General features: G+C 38.1%; 1 protein-coding gene across 2 annotated transcripts; it reads right to left on the reverse strand.

Moving 5' to 3' along the window:
* Positions 1-38: 38 nt before the first annotated feature.
* Positions 39-19,232, reverse strand: POLB (DNA polymerase beta). Of its 2 annotated transcripts, none has more exons than XM_082444362.1 (14): positions 19,034-19,232; positions 18,652-18,709; positions 16,297-16,363; positions 14,946-15,020; positions 14,270-14,328; positions 12,789-12,838; positions 10,877-10,928; positions 9,247-9,301; positions 9,077-9,149; positions 7,862-7,932; positions 7,187-7,273; positions 1,911-1,975; positions 1,275-1,414; positions 39-274 (listed from the first exon to the last, which is right to left on the reverse strand). In XM_082444362.1, exons 1-14 carry the CDS (start codon positions 19,092-19,094, stop codon positions 180-182), a joined length of 1,008 nt encoding a protein of 335 aa, XP_082300488.1. In that variant the 5' UTR covers positions 19,095-19,232; the 3' UTR covers positions 39-179. The 2 variants fall into 2 exon arrangements, with proteins under 2 accessions (XP_082300488.1, XP_082300489.1); XM_082444363.1 differs by having other exon boundaries at positions 18,630-18,709; positions 19,034-19,108.
* Positions 19,233-19,885: the final 653 nt, after the last annotated feature.

Below are 19,885 nucleotides of genomic sequence, written 5' to 3' on the forward strand. Positions count from 1 at the left end.
TTAAACATATTTGCTAATAAAATAGGCACAAGATCATCTGATAATAGTACAAGAGGTTTTATTGACTAATGCAAGCTACAGCATGAAGAAACAATTATTTAAAAACACCACAGACCCTTACGTAGCAAAGGTTAAGAAATAAATTAAGACCTATTGGGCTGTGCCGGGGAGGATGGGCCTCATTCACTTCGATCCTTGGGTTCTCGGTATTTCCACTGGATGTAGTCAAAGATGTCCTTCTCACTATCCACGGGCAGCGGCTCTCCAGCAACTCCTGCAAGGAGGGAGAACAGAACCTTCCTCATGAACCAGTTCTGGAGTTTAGAGGATTCAGGAATGAGAGCTATACAGGACTCACTTTCAGAGGAAAAAGAAAATAGTCCCCAAGCCACTCAAAAAAAAAAAAAAAAAAAAAAGATATTGACTGCCCTCCCCCTCCCCCATGAGCTTGTGTCTGTGCTTTGCCGCACGTATTACCGGCGCTACACAAAGAACCTCAGTATCCCAACTCTGGCCATCTGAAGTGGCCCTAATCCATGATTTTTCTGTCTGTTGGATCTCCACCGTATTAGAGAAAATACTCTAGTGAGTTCCTTTGCAACTGAAAATACGGTCCCCGGACCAGCAGTACTGGCACCACCTGGCAGCTTACCGGCAACGCAGAAGCCACTGAATTAAAATCTGCATTTAACGAGGTTCTCACATGGTTTGTATACACATTGACATGTGAGAACAAACCAGCCCTCGTCTACCAGGGAGGAAAAACACTTTTAGGACAAAAAGACAAAATCTTCATTTTCCTAGTAGAGAATAGTAAACCACATAGTATATTGTGAAATGTTAACAACATCTATAAAACAGAGATTAAGCAATTCTTACTCTTTAAACTTGAAAAGCTTGGGGCCAAAGCTACCAAGTTTGGCCTGGCACTAAAAGCAATAATACCTGGGTTCTTTGGAAGTCTTGGAGATACATTTAAGAAAACAAAAACACTTTAGATCAATAAGATTATTTACTGACCATCAGAGGTAGAAAGAATTTAATCCATTCTAATAGAGCTGGAAATAAATGAATCTTGTCATCATGGGCCTTCAACTGAGGGCCTGGGAGCACCTATGGATTAAAGCTTTTTTTGTTGCCTGAGGGACTAACAATACCAAAGAAACTGCAATTAACTGGCACGGTTACTTGAAGGCTTTTTAGAAAAACCAAAATTGCTAAACCAAAATATCCAGATGACTGGGATTATCTCTAATGCAGACAAAAATACTCACCAGTGACTCCCAAGGGACGGATTGTGTATTCATTGATTGTGAAGCCTTTTTCTACAGCATGAGCTCTCATATTCTTATTGAAAATATCACTCCCAGTGAAATAGAGGACACCACAGTAATACTGATCCTTGGGTATCAACCTACAAACAATAAACAATTCACCAATCTTTTACTACATATTTCCAATTTAGCAAAAATAGGACTCTTAAAATCATTAAGGCACAAAATAAGTCTGTGTGGTCCAATAACTGAAGAGGACACCATCATTAGGTAGACCATTCATTCAAATGACCTCAACCTTGCAGTTAGCTGAGGTTTCAGTAAACTATGCTCTGCAAGAGGTATGGACAAATGCAAAGCAGTATCACTTGTCACAACCAACTCTCCCCAGGCAGGATCTACTTTGAGCTGTAGAAGGCACCATGGTGAACCTAGAGATAATAAAGTAGATTCTGTAGACAGTCATTATTCTTTACATACTTTCAGGCTAAACACTGTCTATTGCAGGGACATATGGCACTTTGGAATGAAAAGGGGTCTTAGACATTTATGCAAATTCCAAGACATACAGAGGGAGGGGGAAAAGGGGAAAAGAAGGGAAAAGTTAACAGGTCAGCAACAAATTTTGAGTAATACCTGATATCAATTCTCCTGTGTGGATATTCCTTTTCATCATTTTTACTGGGAAGCTGGCAAACACCCTAAAACGTATATTTAAAAATAATGTTTAAAGATTTTTTTAAACTTAAGGCTTAATTCTAATCAAATATTGTTAACTGTGAAGTTATTTTTGCTTTAAATGGAGGCAGTTTTAGAATTGTGAGCGCTTGTAACCTAGTAGCTTTTCTATGCACTATATATTATCCCTGCCTTCCTATTGTGCTTCGTGATAACTAAAAAACCACATGAAACAGCAGGCAAGGGTTCCGGTTATGAGGGTCTGGCTTTTGTGTGACTCTAAACAAGAAGATAATCAAGGAAAGTGTGAAAGACAGAGACCAAAACAAACAGAAAAAAGCAACTTGGAAGAAACAATGATTACTCAGGGAGCAGAAAACAGACACAAAAGCTATCAGTGATATTCTCAGATCACAGATTTTTATCCATGAAATAAGGACAGAATTCTACAGAAAAAGAAAACTCAAGGAAAAGATTTAAATCAAAATTTAAAATATGACAGAAGTAGAAGAACTTGAAATGAGGAAATCTCCCAGAAGTTAGAAAAGACAGAGAGAGGAAAATTAAGAAAAATTTAAAAGATAAGAAAATTAGAGGATCGTTTTCTTCCTTCTCTACAGGTGAGTTTTCATTATGCTTCTGCAGTTTTCTTTTTTAATACTTCTGCAGTTTTAAAACAACAATTATCAAGGTCTGTTTTGTTATCTTTTCCTCTTCCAGGAAAATGGGGAAAGTTTACAGACTGGGCGGCAACGCATAAATATGTAGAAAGAAATACAAACATCACCGAATTTCAAATCTAACGCTTCAAATGCCACATTCTAAGAAAACTACACAAGTGACAGGCTTCTGGTCCTAAAGAGCAGTCGAGTTGGTACACACGTCACTAAAAGACATACTTTTCACTCAGCAACACAGAAAAATCAAAATCTAAAATCTAAGATGGGTATTTTCTTTAGCAACTCCTATTCCTGAGAGATTAATGAAACCTGTTTATCTTCAAATATGAAACCTACCTTCTTAGGCACTAACAAGTTCCAACTCAACCTTCAAATGGAATTACCATGAGGCATTACCCTGCTGATCTGGATGTCTGAACCCACAGGCAATGATCTTTCTGTTTGTCACATCAGTAATAGGATTTCATCTAATGGCTTTGTTCCTTTCCTCAAGGCTAATTTTATTTCCTACACTTTTTCTGAAGTGCTAATGTTACAGAATTTCTCTGTATTACTGTAAATTCTTTATTCGATTGAGTGGATTTGTTTTGTCTGGCATTTCAGTTAGGTAGCTTCATGCTGACTGTCTGAAATAGAACCTCTTTCATTTCCCCAGTGTAGCCAAGCTATCTTCTATTGTCCTGTGAATCCTCGCTGTAGATATTTCACAGAAAATCATCCTCCGAGGTCAAACCTGCGCGAGATGCTAAAATTTGAGTGGTACTCACCATATATAAAGTAAAAAGGCATCTAAATGCAGAGGAAATTGGTTTTTCTTCCAAATGTTATTATATGCACAGGAAGAATAGCTCAATTAACTAAAGACCCTGAGTTTACAAGAAGATCTGGAATAACCTGGCTTTCCTAAGCTTTGATTACTATTAGTTTAAGAGAATTGATGTTTTGAAGATAACTTAAAAAACACACAGGTGGTCATATCTTTAAAACTATTTAGTCAGTGCAACAAGATGTTCTGAAATCAAGTGGATCGATATGGAGTGGAGTTTATTCCACTTCATAAGCTGAAGTCATTTTGCAGCCAATTTCCTTTCAGAAACCTAGAGATCTTAACTCCTTTGGTGATCTCTGCTCATGTTCATGTGCTCAGGGTCACTGCCCTGACTCCTGCCTGCCTCTCTCTCCCTGCAGAGACCTGCCTGCCCAACTTCCTTACTTCAAGTCTTTCCCCAGGTCTCATCTTCTCAATAAGGCCGTCCCCTTTAATACCGTCTCCTGCACTCCCTTTCTTTTCAAAAAATAATACTTATTATCTTAACCTAATGTTTTACCTACTTAATATGTTCATTGTTAAGTAGCAGTCCCTTCCCATACCCTCAAATAATAGTTCTACTTAAATTCACTGATCTATCCCACGCTCCCAGAGCAGAGCCTAGAATGTAGTAGATGCTAAGTAGGTATTTGGTGCATTGACTGAATACACCTTCTCTTTCCTACTGACACTCATTCTCCCCACTTTGTTCTTTCATAGCACCATCTTCTCTCTTTCTATCCCTTTTTCTGTTCCCCAATTTAATTCTTTCCAGGTTACTACCTTTCTCCAACTGATCTATTTCCATATAGAAATATATTATTTTTTATATTATTATTATGTGTTATACTAGTATAACACTGCACAACTCTTTGAAGATTCAGTATCTTCAAAAGATATTTGTACAAACCCTTCAACGTTTCCACATATATTACTTAATCTGATCTGCATAACAGTCCTTTGACAGAGGGCAAGGATATCATTTTATAAATAAGAAAATGAAGGCCTTAGAGAAGTAAAGCAACTTGTCAATGTCACACAACAAATTGGTAATGGAGCCAAAAGATCTTAAAGCCTCTGTATCCAAATCTACTTTCCTACGATGCAACATACCAACACCCACCGTCTTTGCAACAAGATACAAATCACTTCTTATTGCCTCCAAAATAAAATGATTTGAAAGTTGACCTGGAGTGCTTCTCATCCTAACAAATACTAATTATAAATGTCAAAACAGCAGGCTCAAACATTGCATTTTCTAAGCTTCAGTAAATACATGAACTACATGTGCAGTATACAAACTTTATATACAGACCATCCACTAAGATGGATTCCTATGTCACAACATAAAGGCCTTAGTCTCTTACTGTGGTCTAAGTTTTCTATACTTTAAAAACAAACAAAAAGCCTGCTTTCTTATTTTTTAACCTGTTTTCTTCTGGAAATAGGTTTGGAGGATTCCCTTTCTGGCAATACTTGTACATGTGCTGCCAGGTATGACCGAGAGAACGGAAGGCAAGATAGAGCCAAGATTTCCACAACTCCAGCCCGTATCCTAGGATGGGTGAGTGGTCCTAGTCTTTCACATACCACATGTACTGTGAGGTCTGAACCGGCCGACTCTGCAGCATCCCTGGGATTTGGCTGCCTCTGACCTTCCTAGACAAAGGACTTCTCTTCTTTGAGCAGCTACTAGGATAACCCAATTCCACTATGTCAGCAACTCTTTACGTTCATATACTTGGCTACCCACCTTCCTTTGCAGGTTACACCCAGCCCACCAGCTTGTAATTTTTCCTTGTATTCTTGCTAGCTGGATTACTACAGCCTCTGTAGGTCTTTCCTCGGGATCTCTTTGGGCACAGAAGAATACTGTTCAGACTGTAAAAAAATGCTTCTGCTTTTTTATTGTGTAAAAAATACCGTTTTGCTACAAAACGGTGGCTAACTCTGAAAACAGTTGCTGCACTTCCCCCGGAGAGAGTCCAGTGCTTTCACAGAGATGACTATTGAAGGAAGAGAGTCAGGCCAGAAGGGGTCCCCAGTGGAGTACCAGGACACTTTCCTACTATTTGAAAAAAACAACCTAACTTGTCTAGCACATGATTTTTAGAATTTTATCTGATTGAATGTTCTTTAAATGTAAGATTTATGCACATTCATTTTGAGTGATTTAAAGTCAATCTAAATTTAAAAGGATGTTCATATGGCATGTACAAATCCTATTTTTATTAATATCTCATGTGTGCATATATTTTTGGGCATAGAGTAAGAGCTCAAAACCTGACAGACAAGGGAGAACAGATCATAAATGTGATTCCCAAAAACTGACTAGAATTTTTATTTTTACCTTTCCCAAAGTTCTTTTGAAAATATTGATAAAGTGTGACAACTTAGGCAATATACTTTCATAGCCCATTAAAATCACCATGCTGAATCAAATGACATGTTTTTTTGCATGTATGATTAAATACACATAACATAAAATATACCACTTTAACCCTTTTTAAGTGTGCAGTTCAGTGGCATTAAGTACATTCACATTGTCGTGCAACCATCACCACCATCCATCTTCAGAACTTTTTCATCTACCCCAACTGACATTCTGTCCCCATAAACACTCACTCCCCATCTCCCCGCTGCCCCGCCCATGCCCTGGCAACCACCGTTCCATTTTTTGAATGACATGGTAATTCAATTACCTATCTCAACCATCTTCTTCTACTTTTGGCTAAGACTGTCAAATCTACACAGTGAGACCCCTGCTAATTTTAGCATGTCCATGCTCCAAAAGCATAGTCTCTTTCCTTTCAGTCACATGACTTAGGAAAAGGGAGGCATGGAGAAAAGAGCGCCCAAATGCTGTATTTAAGTGAGCAGCAGATAAATGTAAGCCTTTATTACAATAGCCCTAGATTTCTGTTTGCCTTCGGTTTTTATACAGGACCATTTATTAATGTTTTTAATCCATTTGCTATTTGTCTTGAATCCTCAAGTCTTAATCCCCTAGGAAGAACACAGGACTTTGACGGTCCATCACAATGGGTTTCACTGGGACGACTGCACAGGTGCCCCCTCTACGAGCCCCTACTTATCATTTCACACAGCATGGTTCTTCCCCTGGACGTTCTGTCACGTACCCTGATGCCTTCTTTCTTTGGTCTTGTAATAGATTAATACTCTTCAGACAATTCTAATCTCACTTATTAATATATTCTGAGTCAAAGAGTATTTGCTATTTTAGGGAAAAAATATAATGTATCAAAGTCATTATGGATATTTTAAAAATAGCAGATTATGCCAATTACCTATTCCAATGGCACAGATTATTTACAAGTGGGGAATTTAGAACAAAACTCTTTACTGGGACTTCCCTAGCGGCACAGTGGTTAAGACTCCACGCTCCCAATGCAGGGTTCGATCCCTGGTCCGGGAACTAGATCCCACATGCATGCTGCAACAAAGAGTTCACATGCCACAACTAAGGAGCCCTTGAGCTGCAACTAAGGAGCCCGCCTGCAGCAACTAAGACCTGACGCAACCAAATAAATTAAACAAAAACAAAAACAAAACAAAAAAAACCTCTTTACTAAAACATTCTCAGATTAGAGAATATATCTCCTCTAAGGTCTAGGATGTCCTATTTACTTGTGACACTAAGCTACAGTGAGGTCACACTCAGAATGGTTACTGGACAGTCTCCACAGTTTTTTTTTTTAAATGTGTTAACTCAAGCGAGTACTTACCATGAACTTTGTTTCCCCTTTTGACAGAGTGTCTGTAATAAAATGGACCTTCTGTAACTGCTCCACAACACGATGTAACAGCTTTGGCTATAGAACCATAATTAGGGAATAAGAAAAAAAGCAATTACTCTGTTACAGCAAGAGAGCATTTTTAAAATGAGTTTTCTGATGCTCTATGCAGAAATGCCTAGTTTTCCTATGTTCTGAGTACTTTTTCTAACAGAAATTCATCTTATCAAATGAAACCACCACTTTTCACCAATATCATGATACTCCCAAATAGACATCATTTGTCTTTATGTTTCATTAAACAAAAAGTTACCTGCTTCATCTTTAAAAGGTATATATTCCAAAATCAAAAGCATTTTGCCTTCATGGGTCTTCTAACAGAGGTTAAGTTTCTTGATAGACAATAAATAATTCTGGAAGTATTTTACTAAATTTCATCTCTTTCACATGTTAGACTGTCCTGCCAATTCTTTGTGGGCAAACAACACATATCCCTTCCAACAACTTACTTTGCCTCTCAACGAATTCAGTCAGTACAAAACACTTCAACTGACTTTCAGAAAGATTAGAACAAAAACTCATTCTGAAAATATCCAACTACCATTTAGAAAATGATATTCACTGCTGTGTAAGACCGACCACACTTGCTTATAAATTCTGAGGCACCTGTTTGGTTGACTCAGAGGTAAAGCTTGGATGGGTCAGAAGAACATCCATGTCGCCGCTGGACTCTGCACCTATGACAGCAAAAATGTGTATGGAATTCTCCTTGTAAATTTATCAACTAAGCAAACACAAAACCAAGGTGATGACACACATAGAAGAGTCTTACTTCTCACAGACTAACTTTCTATTTCACTGTGCTTCATATTCAGAATTAGTTAAAAGAGTTCAATTTTCTGTCCAACTATTCAGGTATACTGATGTAAACAGCAGAATCTGGGATAACAACAGTAATTGATGTTAGATATATGTTGCATACAATTGGTTAAATATTATTAAAAATGTACCTAAATAACTACTCAATAATGAATAAAAATAACATTTAAATATACCTTTAAAATATATCTATGAACACTAAATATTTAAAAATCTCAAATTAAACAATATGCTCTAACTCTGCAAAGGTTAATCAGAAAATTCATTTCAATTCTTCTGAATGAATTCACTTAATGAGTACTGGTAACAATGACTATTATGGCATCATAGATAAGAATGCTAGATTCTTATAGCAGCTACCCAGAGAATTTCTGATAGCCTATTACCACTTCCTAAGCAAAACTCCAGAGGTGGCCAGAGATTCAGTCAGACATCTATTTCAAGGTTTTAAATAAAGTTCTATTTCAATTTTTTAAGATAATATTTTAAAATTTAGGTTACCCTTCCAAAATTTTGAGCCAGTAAGAGACCAGGATTGTGTGGTTCTCACTTTGTTCACATTCACATAGTAAATCAAGATCTTCTGAAGAACCTGGTTGTTTTGAGAATTGGTTCTGAACTGATGTCTCTGAGACATTAAACTTAGATCCATTACAGAAAACTTAGAAAATTAAATAAAGTAAAACAGCAAACAAAAAAACTACTCATGGCTTCACTAGCATCTAGCCAGATAACCACAATTAATATTTAATATACCTAAAATTATTTTATAATAATTTTATTAGAATTAGTCATCAAAAAAACCCGTCCTATAATAAAATCAGGATGAATTTCCTCTAATTTATATTCTCATTTATAAACAAATAAATTTAGCTAATACTACTAGATCTTAGTAAATCTATAAAGTAACATAAATTACATCTTTTTAATCCATGTTTTTCATATACACTGGGCAATTTTAACAGCAAGGCATGAATAACCTAAGCTTAGGAAGTATGTTACCTCTTCTGAAACTGCCACAGACTGTAGCAATGTATTCAGAATCCACTTTTTCAACTTCACTTAGTACAATATCCTAATAGAAGAAAAATTAAGTCAGTATTCTAAAAATGGCTTTTCACCAATTGACATTCTCAATCCTAATCAAAGAATACAATTCAGCACACTCTTACTTGCATTTGTAACATCTCTTCACGAGGAATTCTTTTCTCAAAGTCCTCAAAATATCTATAAAGACAGAATAAGTAGACAAAAGATTTTTTGTGAAATTTGAATCTTAGAAATTAAACTGCCTACCTTATCAAGTGTCCTTATACAAGCAGATCTTTCAAAAATCAAGACTAAAATTCATTACGACAAGAGTAAAATTGGGGGGGTGCGGAGAGGTTTATTCCTTAACTTGGATCAAAATCCTTAAGTGTCATGCTTTGTGATATTTCAGATATTCCATCCAAACTTATTTTAAATAAACTTCACATTCACATACCAAGAGTAAATAAATATATTTAAGTTAATATGGTTCCAAGTTAGACTGCTCCCTACTGGCAAATCCAGGGATTACAGTTTATTGCTCTTAAATCCTGAAAAATACTTGTATTTTAAAATATTATGCTACAGTATGGATGAACCGAGACAACATTATGCTAAGTGAAAGAAGTCAGTCACAAAAGACCATATATTATGATTTCATTTACATGAAATATCCAGAATAGACAAATCTATAGAGACAGAAAGTAGAATAGTGGTTGCCAGGGGCTGGGGGAGGGAAGGGCAGTTGGGAAGAAATGAGGAGTGATGGCTAATGGGTTTGGGCTTTTTTGGGGATAACAAAAATGTTCTAAAATTGACTACAGTCATGGTTGCACAACTCTGTGAATATAAAAAACCACTGAATTGCACACTTTTAAGTGGGTGAATTACATGGTATATGAAATGATATTTCAATAAGGCTATTAAAAATATTATCTTAGTATTAAATAACATCTAAGAATGATAAAGTGCCTGTTCAAAACCAATTCTCACAACAAGCAAGTTCTTCAGAAGATCTCCATTTACTACGCAAATGCAAGGAGAGTGAGAACTACACCATCCTGATCTTTTACTGGTTCAGAGTTTTGGAAAGGCAGTGTAAGTTTTAAAATATTGTGGTAAGGCATCAACAGGGAAGTTCAGAAGGTTATTAGGACTGAATGGCCAAAAAGACAACCTAAGACCAGAGGAGATACATGCTTATGCGTGTACACTACGTGCTGTAAATAATCAGTCAGAAGGGGGGGTCTGTATCTTGCACTTGACAAAGTAATTCCCCATGCTGACAGACGACACGTCTACTAGTTATTCCTATTCTGGTATTTAGGTGTATGGGTTTTTTTCCTTTCCCTTTTTAAAAAAATTTAGTGTTTCATGGTCATGTCCCATCTTCTCAGGTAGACTCTAAACTTCTTAAGAGCTACACTGAACCTGTTTATATCCTAACCTCAGAGGCAGTGCTTTCTACAATGTAAGCATGAAATAAACACCCTGACTGACTGAGGCCCTCAGTTCTATGTATTTTAAGGGGAAGTTCCCAGCTAAAGTCAAGGGAATGTGGGATATACTCAAAACAAGCAAACTAGAGGGCAGTAAAAAAACACGTGTGAATACAAGCTTATTCTCTACAGGAGTCTGCAACAAATCTTAGCATTTCTGAATAGTAAAATGGCTGTGTTTAGCTAAGTCTGAAGACTTATGGTGTATGGAAGAATGGCTATAAAAAATTTTACTTTTACATTTCAAGTGTCAAAAGAAAATTTGCTATCTTACTTTAGCCCAATTCGCTGATGATGGTTCAATTTATCTTCATTTTTTCTGAGATCTGTATAGAAGATAAATAAAGTTGAGATGCTGATTTAAACATTTTTGAAAAAAAATGCTAAATTCAGTGATCCTTTTTTTCAAAGAACAACCTGGAAAACACACTGAAATGACTTTGAAGAGAAAATGAAAAAAACTTTCAGATATTAAGAACTAGATAAAAGTGATTCTTCAAGTCAATAGTAAAACCCAACACTGACTGCATAATCATTTTTATTTACTGAATCAAAATTTCAATTATAGTTACATAGAACAGTAGATAAAACATACCAGGATCATACCAAACTTCACTGAGTATAGCAAAAAGCAGCCTTCTAAGAACCTATATTGCTTAATTTACAGTTAATAGCAGCAGGAGAAGTTCATTCATACTGTTCATTTGTTCATTCACTCCTTCACTGGATTAATATTTATTGAGCACCGATTTGTGCAGGCACTATGCTAAAAATCCCATTGAAAGGAGAGGTAGTATTATCATTTTTTTAATCAAGAAAACTGTAATATCTTAAATTGAAAGTGACCAAGTTCCATCTGGGTGGTCCTTTAGTGGGTACAGGCACAGGAGTGAGCCTTGTTAAAGAAACGGCAAGATAAGTATGCTTCAAAAGCAATTCCTATGGTCACCGTTATATTCACAAGCATAAATTCTCTCTGGAGACATAAAATGGAGAAAAATAAGCACCTTTATTATTAAAAATAAGCACGTAATATTTCTCATAATTGTGTGCACACAGAAAACACTAAGGTATATGAACGAAAATGCCACAGAAATATTGAGTTTGTTATATACGGAGAGAGGGATATCGACAGCTATTACATTACATATCTGTGAATGGTGAAATAATGTAAAACCACCACAGTAGATCCTTGACACTCCCAAGGGATGCAACGGAATACCTTTGAGAAACAAACTCTTGGCCTCTTTAACCAATATTTCACTCAGGTAAATTATATATGCCACAAGCAGAAAAGCACAAACCCTCTCTGAGATGCATATATAGAACAATTCATTCTCTAGCTATGTGACTCACACAAATTCTTAAGTTAATAATATTACTAATTAATCATGCCTTTTAAGAGTCAGTTACTATTTTTAAGTACTTACTAGGTACCAAGCACTCTGCTAAGTCTTTTACATACATTACTGCATTAAATCATATGAGAGAGATATTATGATACCATTTTGTAGCTGAGAGACTGACGCATCACAGTCATCTATTTTAATAAAGGGGTGGAGACTGGATTCAAACCCAGGTCAGTCTCCAAAATCTGTCCACCTAACCATCTGGGTTGCTTATAAATAGTTGAGCCCACAAATATTAATCCCCAAGTGCCACAGATGTGCTGTAATGAATCCATATAGTATACACCCTTGAAAGCATGAAGAGATAAATTATATTTAAAAGATTGCTATATTAGGTTTAAGGAAAATGTTTTATAATTACTTGACTTTTATTTTTATCACTTCTTTGAAAGCAAAAATCCCTTCAATAAGCATTGCAAGCCTCTTGACAGAATTTTTCTCAATATACATAACTTGGCTTTTAGGCTGAATGTATAGGACTTTACGGAAACAAAAGCAATTTAAAAATTGTCTAAAAATCTACAAGTGAATCATTGCCTTTAAACCAAGAAGCCATTTCTTGTTCTTTTTGATTTTTTTCTAAATTATAGACCAAAACATGTTTAAAATGGGAATATAAACTATACTTTATATCTGTTCTCTACTGCAGAGTTAAAAAGAAAATCTTACCATTTGTTGCTACTAATTGAGAAAGGTTTTTCAAATTCCAGTTTGTTAGAGCATGGTCCTTCAGGACTATATCTGACCTGAAATTAGTGACCTACTGTACAGACTCACCTTCTAATGTCTTAATTCCTTCATCTACAAACTTCCTTGCAGCAGATGGACTACAAAGAAAGAAGAGCATTATCTCAGTATCAGGTGAAACTCAGGATCCTTGTAACAAATAACCAGTTATGTCTCCTCTTGCCAAACATAAAAGCTACTGTTGAGCTAAAGAAAACACCTGCTAAACTATTGTGTGGTTACTTTGGTAATGTTCAAATTACTGAAGCCTTAATCTAGGAAGACAGTCATAAATTTAGATATGAAAAAGACATCCAAGCAGCTAGGTGGCATAATGCCCATGTACATTATTCATACACCAGACATACAGGCACTTGAAAACCATTCATTCAAATGAGATTTAATGAGGGCCTATTATGTGTCAGATATTCTTCTAAGTGCTGAAAATACAGCAGGAATAAGACAAATAGGGGCCCTGGTCTTACCTGTTTACATTCCAGTGGTTAGAGAGAGACAATAAACAGATATATAAACAAAGAAAAATATCTGGTAGATGAATTAAAATAGGGTAATATGACAGAGTGGCTGGATCTTCTTTAGATTGGGTGGTGAGGAAAGGCCTCTCAGATGATATCTAAACTGAGATTTTAATGACAAAGAGCCTTGGTACAGAAACTGTGTAGTACAGAAACTGATATTCATATCAGGAAGGCAATGTGGCATAGAAATAATAGATCTGAACTGGGAGCCAGGAGACCTAGGTTCTGATTCTGGCCCTGCAACAGCTATCTCACTTTCTGCATTCAGTTTTCTTGCCTGGAAAATGAGAATAATGTAACAGACGCTCTCTAAACAAATATTAACATTTTATAATTGTCTTGGGTCCCCAAGGAGTCATGCTCCTTTTCAGTATACTAGGTTTAGGAATTTAATATATTTTAAAATAACATTCATCAAATGGTTGCCATTAAGGAACAATCATCATATACCTAAAAGAATGGCCTCATTCCATCAAGATGAGAGTTAAGTAATGCACTGCAGCCCTAATATTTCAGTGTTAACCTTTACTCTCTCCGGTGTCAAAGAAGCCTCTGCTAGCTCAAATTTAAGATAGAGATGCCTTCATTAGGAAATACTTGAGTGCTTGTTCCAAGCTCATATGCCAGGTACTACAGAAAAAGCTTAAATGTTTAAGATAAATACCACGCTCAGAGAGGCAAAAGAGCCACAATTTGGAGGGAGTGATAATAAGTCCACAGAGCAAGTGCTAATGGAGCTTAGAGGAAGGAGAGATTATTTCTGGCTGGGGACTCAAACTGGATTCATGTGCCTTGAATGGGGCTTTTAAAGTCGCGGCAGCCTCTGAAGAACCAGCCTGAGACGTGTAAAATATGGGTGAGTGAACTGCATGGGCAAAGGCGCAGAGGTGGAAAGGTACAGGCTTTGAAGAGAAACAGCATGTACTTTAGTTTGGCTGACATAAAAAAATTAAACAACCCTACTACTGTGTCTGCTTAAAAAATAATTCTTACCCAATGCCACTAACTCGAGTCAGGAAATTGATGGATGAACTCGTATCATCCTGCCGAATCTTTAAGGAAAAAAAAAAAAGTCTTACAATGATTTAGGAATGCTTTGAGGACTCAGATGATCTTATTAGAAATACACTAGGCTGCTAAGAGACTTGAAGAGCCATTAACACTGCCCGGATAACCCATGCAGAAGGATTCATGCAAAACCCCAGTGGTTACAGGTGAGTAAGAAAGCAGATGAAGACGGCTCTTCTCTAATTTATCCAATACTTTTAAAAGGCTTATTCATAAAAAGACCAGAAGTGATATAATGACTATCATCAGGGTGAAATAAAACCATAAAAATGCTTGCGAGAGTTTAAGCATAGAAATTCTAAAAGATAACAATCATTTAGTCAAAGTTTATAATCTCCCTTCTAAATGGTACTGAAAATAAAGAAGTAATTCTATCACAGATGCTAATAGTCTCTTAAATGCAACATAAAATAAGTGAACAGTTTATAAGAACAATATTCAAAATTTAAAATACAGGACACTTACAAAGCCATAAACTGCTCCTTCCTTTTCTCACTGAATCTAGCAGAGGGCGGATGACATCACCCACCCTGCAATGGTGCTACGTGACAGCGGCCATAAAGGCAGACACTATAAGCAAACGAATAAGTTAGCATTTTACCTTTTCCAGTTTACGCAATTTTCCAGTAGCTAAAAACTCATCAATCTTTTCAGCAATTTTTGTTCCTACTCCAGGCTACATAGAAAATAAAAAATATAAAAGTCACATAAATATTATGCTTACCAAATCACTAAAAGATAAAGGAAAAAATGAGAAATGAAAACACAATGATCATCACATGACCAGTTTTCAAACAAAGGACACAGAAAATTGAGCACCAGTAAAAATATATTCTCCCAAAGACAAAATGTTTAAATAATTGGCAAAAGAGGAGCCCTAATAAGACAATTCTAAGTGACCTTGCTTCTTCAAAATTAACTTCTGTTGTAGAAAAATTAGAAAATATAAAGTTGCATAAAGAAAATATTAGAATCACTTGTTAATTTCATCACCCTGAAAATTAAAATAACCTGTAACCTTGCCATTTAACATCTGCTATATACTGACTTCTTTTTTTGCTCATATATATATATGCAAAGTTACGTGCGTGTATATATATGTGTGTGTGTGTGTGTGTGTGTGTGTATACATACGCCTACTTTTTTCTTACAAAAATAGAATCATACTGCTTTGTAAAGTGCTTTAACTTAAAAATGCATCATGAACAAATTTCTATATCGATAAATAAACTACAACATCTTTAATGACCGCATAGTGTATTATTGTATGAATGTATCATAATTTACTTTAAAAATACCCTACAGGAGAACATTTAGATGTTTTCCAATTTTTGAAATTACAACAATGCTGTCGTGGACTTCCTCTAGAACAGAAGTTCTCAGGCTTTTACATACACCTGCATCACCTGAGGGATGTGTTAGAACAGAGGATGCCAAGTCCCACCTTTGAGTGACACTATAGCATACAGGGCTTCATGGAAATTCCAGAGAACAGGGCTAAATGCCATAATATGCAAAGGGGCTTAATCATGTGCTTATTAGTAGGTAAGATCTCCTTGGGAACACTGAGTCACATAAGTTCCTATACCTGGGGACCAGAAGGAACAGCTAGCGAGCAGACATGCTAGTACCACTCTGTTACCACACTCTCCTTGAGGACTAACACTCAAGCTGAAATGCAGTGTGAGAATGAGTACATATATATATGGCAAAGTAGAGAAAGAAAATTGTAATTACGTAGGTTAAAAACATGTTTAAATCCACCCCCTCCCCCAATAAAAACACTCCAAGCTTGAAAAAGTATGCTTGAAATAGCATTAATATTATTCCAAGAAAGCAGTGAAATCTGCCCGTGTGGGTCAAGGCAGCTTCGGAGGCAAATTTCATTTTGTGGGAACCCATCAGATCGGTACATGTGTGAGCTCTTCGATCAACTTGCTCCCTAAACTTACCAGTTTCTTAGCTTCTGCTCCACTCTTTATTTTGTGTGGGTACTTTGCTATCACAGATGCTGCTTTTCTACAAGTAACAAAAAAAAGGAAAACCAATTAGAAAGCCAGCAAAGTATTAGTTTTTCTTAAACTGGAATATACATACAAACAAATATGCAGCTTAAACTTTCACCAAGATAACTTATTTTCCACATCCGTGTAAAAATTTAAAACTCAATGAGCTGACAGACCACCTGCATCTCTAACTTGTAAAAGTATCCTGAAAACCCTCGCATTTGAGAATAACACAGTTTTAACCGTATATGTAAAACCAGGGAGATTCAGGAAACCAGTAGCCTTTCCTTTCTGGGACTAAGTGGAAAATATCATTGAGCCTTTTTTTAATAGCTAGTTTTTAGAAATTGTTCATAACTCTCTTTCATAAAAAATGTGCCACCTCGAAGTATTCAAACTACTACATACCAAACTGGCTTATGGATGGTTATTTTTAAATTCATGGCTTAAAACTGTATTCCCCTATGTCCTTGTACCAGTTCTTTTTTTTCATTGCTCTCATTTCGGTTCCACATAAAGCAGTGACCTGTATCCTTGCCATCTCCACACATACCTAGCTTAGTAGTCTGGTGACAGATTGGGTCCACCCTGGGAGCTCACTGATGGTATCCTGTCTATAATTTCAATGCTAAATGTAGTTTTTGGATAGTCTTTGAAGCCTTAGTTTTTCACTCTGTTCTAGCACATATAACCTCCAGATTTGGATTTTGACTTCTGTATTAGCATGTTACTGATGATGAGTCTGGAAAGGTAGGTTGAGGGCAATTTGTGGAGGAAATTGTTTCAGCAAAGACAAGCAGTTCCACATAACTGGCACTATGGCACAAAGCCTGAAAGGGAAGAAGAATTAAATCAGGAAAAGCCTTTTGTATGCAGATGCTTTGGGGTTTTGTTAAGGTAAAGAGGAAGTATTTAATTCAAGAGAATACTTTGGTCACATCAAGAGAAACATATATGGGGACTGGGGGGTGGGGAGGAGCCTGCAGGGGTGGTAGGGCATCACCTGCTTTTCCAGACTTACGGCCCACTCACACTATACCCCTTATGCAAACTGAATTACTGACTTCCTAGAAAATGCAATACCCCTTCATGTCTCAGTGCCTTGGCTCATTTTGTTTCCTTTCTCTAGATTGTTCCTCCTCTCCCTTATCTCCTTGAAGACTAAACACCTCCTCTCTGAAGCCTCCTAAGACTCAAGTAGAATACAGGGTTGAATCTCTCTCTGATTTTGAGATCATCAAATGTGTGGACAACAGTACAAATATTTTACAGAGGAATTCACAGGAGGTAAAGAAAGGGAGTGTAATCAGTTTTTAGTTATGGTGAATGAGAAGGAAAGATGGGAGTTGAGTTTAGTTTTGAAAGGGTAGAGACAAAGGTAACATAGGCTTGAAAATCTAGAGAAAAGCCCAGTGAACACAGATCTGGAGTCACTGACTGGTATTCAAAGCCAAGAATGGTAAGATTGCCAAGGAAAGTATAAAAGTGAGAAAAGAGGGCTAAGGGCAGACCTCTGGGAACTACCAACATTAAAAGGTAAGATAGAAGAGGAGAAAGGACAGAAGGTTGTGCCATCATGGGAGTCAAGATGAATGCCACTGAGAGCCCAGTAAGATGAGATATGGGTGAGAACCTTTTCAGAGGAATGGCAGGATGGAAATTACACTGCAATGAGATAAAGAATGACTGGGGATGAGGAAATCCAGGCAAGGAATACAGATTATTCAAGGTTAACTGTAAAGTGGAGGAAAGAGAAAGGTGCTAGCTAGAGGGCAGAGGGAGGTGAAGAAGATTGCTTTGCTTTCACTCTTAAGAGCTGAGGGACTTGGACATGTTTACAGATTAAAGGGGCGGAAGCAGGCGCATATGGCATTAACGGCTAGGATAATGGCCCTGGTGAAATGGACAAGGATGAGATCTAAAAGGTGACAGATCAGCCGCACACCAACCAGATGGAAAGAGTCCCCTGAACCACATCTATCTCACAGCACAGACCTCACCCACTATCTTTCATTATGACTTAAAATCAAACTGCATTGTCAGTAGTTCACGTTCGATGATGGGAAAAATACGTATTAGCCTATTTTCAATCAGAATTGGCAACTAATCAAAACTAATCCTACAGAACTCTGCCCAAATTCTCCCAGAAATATCGCAGTAAAGTGCCACCAGAATCAATACCCTCAGTTCTTGCTTTTTTTCTCTTCCTACAGACGGTCCTAATATCCACTGGACCCTCAGCCCCGTTAATTGCCACACATCCGAGAACGCATACTAACAGAGAATGCCGCCCCGTCCCACCTGTAGGCATTGTACTTGTGGATAGCCTGGTTCACGTTCTTCTCAAAGTTTGCGAGTTCTGAAAAGGCAACAAGAGGCTCGGGTGAACAAGAACCACGAGTAAACAAACGAGAACTGAGTTTCCTGGAAGGGGGCGTAACGACCTCGTAAGGGACAGGGACCCCCGCTTGTACATCGGCCAGGCCAAGGGCAGTCCAAGCGTGACTCAAGGGTCCCCAGCAGGACTGACAATCTGCCACCGGCGCCGGAGGAAGATCCGCACGGAGGGCTCCGGGCTGCGAGGGGCCAACCCCATCCTTGGGCTGTCGGGACGCGAGAGAAGGAAGGGAAAGCAGCGGGGAGGGAGGAGAGGAGAAAGGCAGCAGCGCCGGGCCGGGCTAACCTGTGAGCATGTCGGTGATGCCCCCGTTGAGCGTCTCCTGCGGCGCCTTCCGTTTGCTCATGGTGGCCTGCACCCGAGGACCGCAGAGAGCTCACAGCCAGGGACGGTCCCCTCGCCCAGCTTTCGGGAGGGGCTGGGACCTGAAGAGGACGCAGGGCCAACCCAAAGCGGCGAAACCAGAGCGACTGGCTGAACAATGAGGGCGTCTGACGGGGTGGGGCGGGGCGCGGCGCGCGAGTGACGTCACGCGCTCGGGGCGGGGCGGGGCCGGGACCCCAGGGGCAAGGGGGCGGGGCCGGGGCGGGGCCTCAACGGCGAGAGAGAAAAAGGAGCCTGGCGCGCGCAGGACCGGGAGAAGGATGGTGGACCCAAGCTTAGATTTGGCGGACAGGAAATGGGAGCCTCAGGATTACAACCCAGTGGGGTCCCTATGGGAAGACCTGGACTCCTAACCTAAGGCGTTGTACCTGTCTTCCCAGGCATAACGTTTTCTGCAGTCGTCTCCCTAGAAGGGAAGTCTGGTTTTGACTCTGAAGTCAAAACTTCAGATGGTGGGGTATGTAAGATGATGGGGTGCGAGTAGAGTACATAGACCGCAATGCAATCCACGCTGCAGAGGAGTCCTGTAAGGCTGCGGCAGGAGCCTGGAATGAAATCTGCCGATCACAGGAATGCCTCCCATACTAAACTTTTTAACAGATATGCCAACCAGTGTCAAAAGATATTTTATGTTTTATTCCCCTCCTTTTGCGGCAGGGGCCAAAGTGAAAAAACCACTAAGAAGCCCTTAACCTAGATAATGAGCAATGCAACTGTCATTACAACATGATGACCTATATCTGAGAAATTTAC

Source organism: Balaenoptera physalus (genome assembly GCF_965194825.1).
Source record: "Balaenoptera physalus genome assembly, chromosome: 21".
NCBI lineage: Eukaryota > Metazoa > Chordata > Mammalia > Artiodactyla > Balaenopteridae > Balaenoptera > Balaenoptera physalus.